The sequence below is a fragment of the Callithrix jacchus genome, chromosome 12 (genome assembly GCF_049354715.1).
Source record: "Callithrix jacchus isolate 240 chromosome 12, calJac240_pri, whole genome shotgun sequence".
NCBI classification, from domain to species: Eukaryota; Metazoa; Chordata; class Mammalia; order Primates; family Cebidae; genus Callithrix; species Callithrix jacchus.
Window position 1 is genome coordinate 67,316,844 of NC_133513.1, and position 9,629 is coordinate 67,326,472.

The following is a 9,629-nucleotide window of genomic DNA, read 5'->3' on the forward strand; positions in this document are numbered from 1 at the left end:
AAACAATTGTAAGGAAGGAAACCAGATAGATGGAAACTTCATGATGGAAGGAGGTGGTGAGACATTCTGTTAACAGCATTTTGGTATTGCTGTATTGTTATTCTTGGGCGTTCCAAATTATTGCAGAATGTTATTTTTTAACTGAAGAAGCTCGTTCAGTTGTTCCATTGATTCTGAAAATGAAAGAATGTTGTTATTGCAAATAAAATTGAAATTTAACTGAACAGGATTTACCATTTCCTTACTTAAATTGGGTGTTTATATTTCAGATTTCAAAAGAACAAGGCCTTGAAGTTCTACCAGAACATGATCCAATACGTGACCAAAGTTGGTATGTGAACAAAAAGCTCCGCCAAAGGCTGCTTGAAGAATATGGAGTCAGAACCTGTACTCTTATTCAGTTCCTTGGTGATGCTATTGTTTTGCCAGCAGGAGCCCTTCATCAGGTATATACAAACTTATTTCTAACATATCTTTTACTGACTGAAAGAACTAGTTTTGAAGAAGAAATTGCTCTTTGTATAGATATAAATGAAAGAACACACAAATTAGAGAATAACCTGCACCAGTCTGCCTTTATTAAAATGACATCCCAGTGCTTGAAGCAATCTGACATAATTACCTTAAGATTTTAAGTTGTTTTAATAACATGAGCCAGATTTCTATTTGTATACTGTCTCTGATTTCGTAGATTGAAATCTGATATTTAAGCCCTCTTAGTGACACGTACCTCTGAATAGGGAGGCTTAAAAGCATTCGGCAGGGAGGGCACAGTATACAGACTTTTTATCAAGCTTTAAGCATACCTCCTATCTCTCTGTAGCATGCTAGTATAGCAAGGGCCTGTCTAAAGAAAGATGGTATGTAATTTATATAACTGTCCACAAAACAGAAAAACAAAAATAAATACCTAATTTAAAATACCTAATTCTACGAAAAATCAGAATCTTAAAATGTTTTTAAAAAATTATAAGACACCTAATTTTTCCAGTACCTGGAAAAATGGCATAGAATAGGTGGGGTGGGTTATGGGATTATTATGGTTATTAAAAGTACACAAGTGGATTCCTATGAGTGGAATGGGGCTACCACAACCCAAGTTAGCCCTTGTATTAACAAGGTGACCAGGGAAACCAGAAAAAAACTCAAAAAGCTGACTTGCCTCAAGAGTTGATTCTCACCTTTTCTACTGCTCAGTAATTGAGATGTAGCTCATGTATATTAGTTTATCAAGAAAAGTTTCTCACATTTTGTATAAGTATAGTCATTGACTGTTCAGCATTTATGACCTATTCCATACAAATATACTTAGATGGTAATAATTGCTTAGGTTTTAGGATGTGTCAGATTCAGAGTCAGATTTATCATTATTAGATCTCAAATGGCATTATGATAAAGTAGTAAAATACAAATGTCATAATAATAAATGTACCTTTTTCTCTGTGATAGAGAAAAAAATATTTAGATTAAATGCTTATTTTCCCATGGACTTAAGATTATTTGAGATGTCATATTATTTATGATTCATGTTTAACTGGGATTCACGTTATACACCATTTCTTTGACTTCTAGCCTCTTAGCAGAAAACAGCTAATCTGTATTCAAATGTAAATGCATAAAGTTAAGCTAGGTAATGCAATCGTTTTTTATAAATTGATATATAATTTGCATATAGTAAAATTCACCTTATTTAATATACAGTTCTGTGAGTTTCAACAAATGCATAGTTAGGTAACAACACAAACAAAATATAGAACAATGTCATCACTCCTAAAAAAATTCCCTCTTGCACTTCTATGTCAGCCTCTCTTCCCACCCAAAGTTCCTGCAACTAACCTGCTTTTTTGTCCCTATAGTTCCTCTTTTATGAGTATGCCATAAATTTGGAACCACACAGTATGTACCCTTTAAGTCTGGCTTTTCTTAATGTGTTTGAGATTCATCCCTATTGTTGTGTTTATCAGTTGATTCTTTTTTTATCGCTGGGTAGTTGTCGTATGAATATTTTTTTCATTTTTTAGATCTATGCATTCTCCAGCTGAAGTACATTTGAGTTCTTTCCTCTTTGGGGCAATAATAGATAAAGCTGTCATAAACATTCATATATATGGTTTTTATGTGAACATAGATTTTTATTTCTGTTAAGTAAATACTGAATGATGGGATTGCCTGGTGATACTATATTGTATGAATAAATTTAAGAAGCTGCCAGACTGTTCTCTAAGTTGGTCGTTCCATTTTCATTTCCCAATGCAGAGTTCTGTGAATTTCATTTCCTCTGCTTCCTCACCTAGTGCTTGTTACTGTCAGTTTTATTTTTAGACCATTCTAATAAGTGTACAGTGGTGTCTCATGGTGGTATTACTTTGTACTTTCTTAATGACTAAACATTGAGCATCTTTTTATATCTTAATTTGCCATCTGTATATCTACTTTGGTTAAATATGTGTTCAAATATTTTGTCTATTTAGCTGCTTTTTTTCTTACTGAGTTTTGAGTGTTTCTTGCAAATGTCAGATACAAATCTTTTATCTGATAAGTATTTTACAAATATATTTTCCTTCCCTGTAGCTTTTTTCAAAGAGCAGAAGTTTTTTTTTTTCTTTCATTTTTCCATTTTTTAATTAAAGACAAGGTCTTGCTGTTGCTCAGATTAGAGTGCAATGGCACAGTTATAGCTCACTGTAATCTCAAACTCCTAGGTTCAAGTGATCCTCCCACCACAGCCTCTTGAGTAGCTAGTACTGTAGATGTGTACCACCACGTCCAGCTAATTTTTACATTTTTTGTGGAGATGGGGTCTTGCTGTGTTGCTCAGGCTGGTCTCAAATCCTTCCTGCCTTGGCCTCCCAAAGTGTGGGATTAGGTAGGCATGAGCCAACCTACCTGGTTGGTTTTTTCATTTTGACGAGGTCCAGTTGATCAGTTTCTTTTATGGATCATATTTTCATAGTATCTACAAGATTGTTGCCTAGCCCATGATCACTAAGATTTTCTTCTGGAACCATTATAGTTTGAGGACTTACATTTGGGTACGTAATTTAGTTCATCTTTGTATGTAGTACTTAGTATGGATTGAGGTTTAATCTTTTGCATATGGACATTTGGCTGTTCTAGTACTATTTGTTGAAAGACTACTTTTTAATATTTTTCTTTTTAAAATATAATACATAAACAGAAAAATTCAAAAGTGTAAAAAGTTCACAGTGAAAATTCAGTATGTCACATTTTTCCCCCAGATGCAATCATTGTTACCCCAAAGAGATTCCATCCTTATAGTCTCCCTGCTACTTTTTTGGGAACAGTGGTCTTTCAGTAGGCTCAAAGTGACCTTGATAAAAAGTTAGGTTATTTACATCTCTCTACACATACCCACACTTCCCCCTGCCTCTCACTGTCTTCATCTCCTACTCTTCTAGTTCCTCTCTAGCCATCCTGCCCTCTTTGCTGCTTTCACATACACACCAAGTATGTTTCCTCCCCAGGGCTTTTGTGCTTGTTTATCTTTTTTGCTTGGAATCCTTTTTCTCTCAGATATCTGTAAGACTTGCTTCTTCACAATTTTTTAGGGTTTGCTTAAATTTCACGTTCTTGGTGAGGTCTTCCCTGACACCCTAGTTTAAAGCTGCAAATTGTGTCCCCCAACGTTCTGTCCTCTTTCCTGTTTTATTTTTCTCCATTTCAGTTATCACTTTCAAATATGCTTTATAATTTACTCACTTTGCTCATCGTCTTAACCCCCAACTAGTATTAAGCATAATGAAGTAAGAGATTGATGTTTTCATTGCTCTCTTCCCATGCCTAGAGTAATGCATTTAATGTTTGTATTAAGTCTCTATTCTGAAGGCCTGAAAATACATTCTCAATAACATGTTTTTACACAAGGGTAAATGAAAACAAATTTATGGCTTTCTATAATTTATATGTATTGGGCTTTTTGTAAAACATAAATTTTTACTTCCTCCTATATGTACTTTCTCTGGTTACTTCTAAAAGTTTACTTAGGTTGGAACCCACTTTATGACTAATACAGATTTTCTTTGAGATAGTTAGAAAATTTACATAGATTATAGAAAGATTTCATCTATGAAAAAAAAATGTTGTATCTAAATACACTAAGGCAGCATATACAACCTAGACTGTCAGATTATTCTGAGATCTGCCACTAAATTGCTGAGTGATCCAAAACAAGATCTAACTTCTTTGCTACATATTTTGGCACAGAAATTGCCAGCTATACAAAAGGGGATTTCTATTTTCCCTCCCCTGTGTGGTATGATGATAACAGCACAGCTCTCTATACTCTGTTGAAAGGATGTTGTCCACAGTTCACAACTGGTGGTAATGCAGTTTTAAGAGAAAATTCAAGGGAAGTAATAAGTGTTTACAATATTAACTTGGGTTTGAGATGCATTATTACTTACAACCTGTAGTAATACAGGTCTTAGAAGGTCTGAAAACTGGTCATGGCTTCAGCGCTTCCAGTAGGCTACAGGTGGCCCTCAAAAGAATTCAGACTCTAAATTATAACGTATGCTAAAGTGTTCTGACAAAGTGAGAATATAAAGAACACTTTAGCATATGCTAGAATTTCATGGAGTGCTTGATAAAACAGATTGCTATATTCTACCACCAGAGTTTCTGATTTCAGTGGTTCTGGGGAGGGACCTGAAACTATACATGTCTAACAAGTTTCCAGGAAATGTTGATTTTACTGTACAGGGACTACACTTTAGAAACCACACAAATAGGAATCTCTTGCAAACCCAAGGCACCTATTAAAATATTTTCAACCAAGCGATACCACATGACAAAGGCCAGCAGTGCTAGGGAAGAAACAACATTTTATTCTTTGGACTGTCAACAATGACCATTGCCAGAGCCAAATTGAGAGAAGAGTGGGCTGTCTGTTCAAGGAAACTCAAATGTATAATCTTAGCAAGCTGAGAGAAAGCAGCACAGCCACACCCCTCTTTATATGCTAAGAACTATTCTAGAATTGGAGACTTAGAAATCTTGTCTTGGTAACTGGGACTCAGTCTGTGAAACTCCTGTACATCCCTCCACAGAGCAATGACCCTGACCGCCAGGATTTATTTTGTCTCAGCTGTAGTATTCTGAGGTTTAGAGTGGCCTTTACTTAAAAACAGCAACAGTTTTTTTTAAGTTAACACAAAATCTTTAGCAAAATTTGCCCTAAAATACTAAGTTTAATTTATTGCATTTGGTCATTTATCATGAGTTTATAAAATTTTAAAGTTGTAATTCTTTGTATTCATATGACCAAAAGGACTTCTTGACAAAATCTTTCCACACTAAGTTCTCATGAAGAACTGAATAAATAGCAATCACAGTGTCAAGAGAATAACCTTCCTACTATGAATACAAATTATATTTTCTTAACATTACTTATGATTATAACTGATTCTTTAAGGCAAGTATGAATAAGACAGTGTTAAGGAAGTGAAATATAAATGACTCAAATGTGGCAAAGAAAAGGAATAATCAAAATAAGAAGTTTAGTTGTATTCTGCTTTAAAACTGAACCTTGGCCCTTCAAACTAACCCTCAAGCCTTAATGTAAAATACATCAGGTAGGGGTCATTAGGAAACCTAACAGCATCTTGAAAGCACTAATAAAGGTCACTGTTGTGAAAGTCATTTTAAAACAACCATAAGCTGGCAAAGACGTGACAGAATGAATTTTTTCAGAACTCTGGAATCTAATCCAAAACTTATACAGCATCCAAGAGACTGCTTAATGAAGAAAAGGGCAGCTGATTTTTGACATCTAAGGAAATCTGTGTTAGGTCACTGGCTGACTAATGAGATATTGGAACAGAGACTTCAGTGACCACACCCAACAAGGAATACTGCCTTTGCAAAAACAGTTTGGAAAAGTCACTAAACAAATGGATGAATGCAGCTCTCAGGAATCAACAGCAGCACACCCCGAGGCAGGGAAAGAATACGATTACCGGAATTAACACACTGTTATGTTCAGATGCCCAGTTTCCAACAAAAAAGTACAAGGCATACACAAAAAGAGGAAAGTACGGCTTATTCAAAGGGAGAAAATAAATTGTCAAAAACCTTCCCCAGGAAGCCCAGACATTGAACTTACTAGACAGCTGTCTTAAATATGCTCAAAGCTAACGGAAACCAGGAAAATGCTGGATGAACAAAGAGAAATTTTTTTTTAAACCAAGTATAAATTTTGGAGCTACAAGTGATTTTAGGACATGTTAGAGCTAGATATACCAAAAGGTTTTTTCATGCTAAAACTTTGGAAAGACTTAACTCTCCTTAAGTTCAGATTAATGAAAGACATAAGGAGAGAGGGCATTTGGAGACTGTGTATGCTGTATGAGAGTTAATAAGTAGGACTGTAAAGCATCTATTAGACAAGACATCACAGGAGTTGGGCTCCTGTTGACTTGCCATTTATTGGCTGATTTGTCTTGGGACAGGCGCTGAACATCTCATCCATAGTTTCCTGCTCTGTGAAATAGAGCATCTGTTCTACAGACACATTATGAAGAGCCAGTGAGACTGTACAGAAATGCTGAAAATGTGAGGCATCCACTATGTTCATCCTCCAGAGGAACCAACAGCCTAATGATTAAAGAAAGAGAATGTTTACTTTGCTATGCTACCAAGTTATCAATAGAGGCACAGTGCTTGAGTTAAAGAACTCTGCAGACTTCAGCAGCTGTTCAGGTGGTCATTATGCCCAGAGGAGGAATTCTAGCCCCTCTGGAATTCCATCACCCTATCATCAATTAGATTTTTTTTCCCACAGTCTCCATTTCCCACTTACTATCTCCATCTCACTCCTCCCAAAAATTTATTTTGCATACTTAAAATTAGAGTAACTTTAAATGCTTAGTTTTTCAATTATTTCTCCTTTCCCAGGAATTTTTGTGACATTTTTTAATATCACTAGAAGACAATCTAGAAACACTGAAAATCCCAGATTGGATCAGCTTGGGCCTTCCTCTGTTGTTTGACTGAGCATTAATAGAAAGCAGCTCTGAGAAATAGTCAAGTCCAAAGTCAGTTTGTAAATGCTGAACAAGTAACAGATAAGACTACTGACTGGCTTCTTGGGAAAACTGTTTAGTCAGGAGAGAGAAAACTGTGGAAAAACTGTTGTACTGATGTCACCAGTGATTGAAGGATTATCTTTAATTGGCTAATTTGAAAGAAAGTCGCAAGAGAAAGGCACAGATAACCAAAATCCTGGGATATGTCTGAAACTCAGTTGAGGTCAGTAGACCTATCTGGAACTACATTTTCCATCCCAGTTCCTAACCAAGTTTCATTTCCTTTTTTTTGTTCTCTGATGTAAGAGTTAACAGTGAAATGACCAAAATCCTGAAAGCCAATGGAGCAACAATAAACACACTCAGATAGATTGCCTTGTACATTCTTTCAAGTTAGTTTTTAAAAGTAACACATTTTTTAAAAGTCCACCTTGACAAAATTGATAATTTAATATCTGATTATCAGCCTCTCCAAAGGATTCCTGGAAAAGTTATTTTCTTTTTATCATTTAAAAATATTCCATTTACAAAGTCACTTTACATGAAGCTTTTCAGTGACATAACTTTCTCATAAAATGTGGTCTTCTGCTTTAAAATCCATTCGATGTTTTGGAGAAAGTAGAATTCTCCAGCAGAACTGTCTCATGTTTATTGATTTTAAATAACTTGGCTTTTCTTTGCTCCACACCTTTTAAAATTTATATTTCACTGTTTTTCTTTTGGTGATAGGTTCAGAATTTTCACAGCTGTATTCAGGTAACTGAAGACTTTGTATCTCCAGAACATCTTGTAGAGTCATTTCATTTAACACAGGAACTGAGACTTTTAAAGGAAGAAATCAATTATGATGATAAACTACAGGTAAGAGATAGGTGTTCTAACTAGGTCCTGTTCTGCAGGCTTTGGTTTAGAAATATGATACATGTATAACAGGCAGTCATTGCCTAGTTGGTCACATTAGGGTAACAACCAAAGATTAACACCAACATGTATTTAACTGTATGAATTATATTGTCCCTTATTTTAACTTTTGCCTTAACACTTTTGAACATTTTTCTTATATTTGGCTATCCTAGGTCCTCATTAAAATTGTTTTTTTTTTAAATCTGAAAGTTGTCATTTGTTAATTTCTGTCCAACTGAAGTGATTAGAAATATCAACATCTTTTTCAGGTTAAAAATATTTTGTATCATGCAGTCAAAGAAATGGTGAGAACCTTGAAGATACATGAGGATGAAGTAGAGGATATGGAAGAAAATTAAGTGTGATCCAGTTTGATATTTTTAGGTCATTGAACTGGGATTACTTAACCTTGATTGATGATATGTATGCACACTGACTTAAGCTTCATAAAACCATCAGTGCCAAGAAATTCTCTTTGTAGTAATTACTTGTTACTGACACTGCAGCAGTATAGCATATGTCACAGCTCCTGTGATTCAATATTATAAAACAAGCAGAATTTTAAAAGCAGCACTGTATAGCTGTTTTGTATTATAATGTATATGATGTTTGTGAAAATGCCAGATTTAAAATGATGTATTTATTTTTGGTAAAAAATAAAAAAATTCTATGCTATATTGTTGATCAAGTGTAAATGTGACCTTGTACAGTTTACTAAAATTACTGATATTTTTCACTACATTGAGACAGTTACTGTGAGAATAGGACACAAACACCAGCTATTGCCTGCATCTGGGAAATTGCTGAATCGCACAGCAGTCATGTCATAATCAGAAAATTACTGCCAAATAATTGTAAAATTTGTAAAGTATAAAGTATATAAAGTAGATACTAAATACAGACACTTCAATATTTTGTTGAAGCTATTGACTGTACAATTAAACATTTTCAAAAGGTGTAATTTATTTAAAATTGTCTCATTTTGGTAAAATTTATGTGAACTTTTAAAGCTAAATATTAAACTTAATATGCTATGTAAATATATACATATATACATTTAATGATGTATTTTTTTAAAACATTGGCTTGCTTTTGTTAAAGTGCAAGTGTTACATATGGCTTTGTACATTAAAGTTGAAAGGGGTTTTACATTTTCCATTAAAAGGACTTTATCAAAAATTGACTTTTTCCAGAGTTCTCCCTCTTTTGACAAGCATACCACTGGGGGCAGAGAAGGGCCTGAAGTTAGTCATCCTGGGTAAAAGTATGACCCTAGCAAGTTGTTTTAGTTTGAAGTCTTGGTTTTAATAGCTGGCTGCTGTTGGCATTTGGTTGCTTCAGGCTTAGATATTCCTAACCCTTTAAGTTACTGGAAAGATGTAGGCCTCCACTGACACCTGCAGGATATTGAAAGGATAGCCTTTCCTTCTCATCTGAAAGAATTTAGCTTAAAAGAAAAAAGTGGGAGCCCAAGTTGTAACACCTTGCAAGTTGCTTGGTTTTTTTCCTTATGTGTCACCATCGTTTAGCTCCATGTAATCTGTTACTCCACCTTCCATTTCAGGAAAGGTTCAGCCAGGAATGTGAACAATTACATTTCACATTAATTACCTACACTTATCATAGAATGGATAATGACTACTTGGCTGGAAAGAAAAATTGGCCTGAGGAATATTTGAA

The 9,629-nt window shown here is 34.7% G+C and overlaps 1 protein-coding gene across 24 annotated transcripts in view; it reads left to right on the forward strand.

Annotated features, from left to right (window-relative positions):
- Positions 1–9,128, forward strand: part of JMJD1C (jumonji domain containing 1C) — a 380,550-nt gene extending 371,422 nt beyond the window's left edge. For all 24 annotated transcript variants that reach the window (XM_078345831.1, XM_078345828.1, XM_078345829.1 and 21 more), the window contains 3 exons: positions 270–446; positions 7,776–7,907; positions 8,219–9,128. In XM_078345831.1, coding sequence (XP_078201957.1) covers positions 270–446; positions 7,776–7,907; positions 8,219–8,308 — 399 coding nt within the window. In that variant the 3' untranslated portion in view covers positions 8,309–9,128. The remainder of the gene's footprint in view (positions 1–269; positions 447–7,775; positions 7,908–8,218) is intronic.
- Positions 9,129–9,629: the final 501 nt, after the last annotated feature.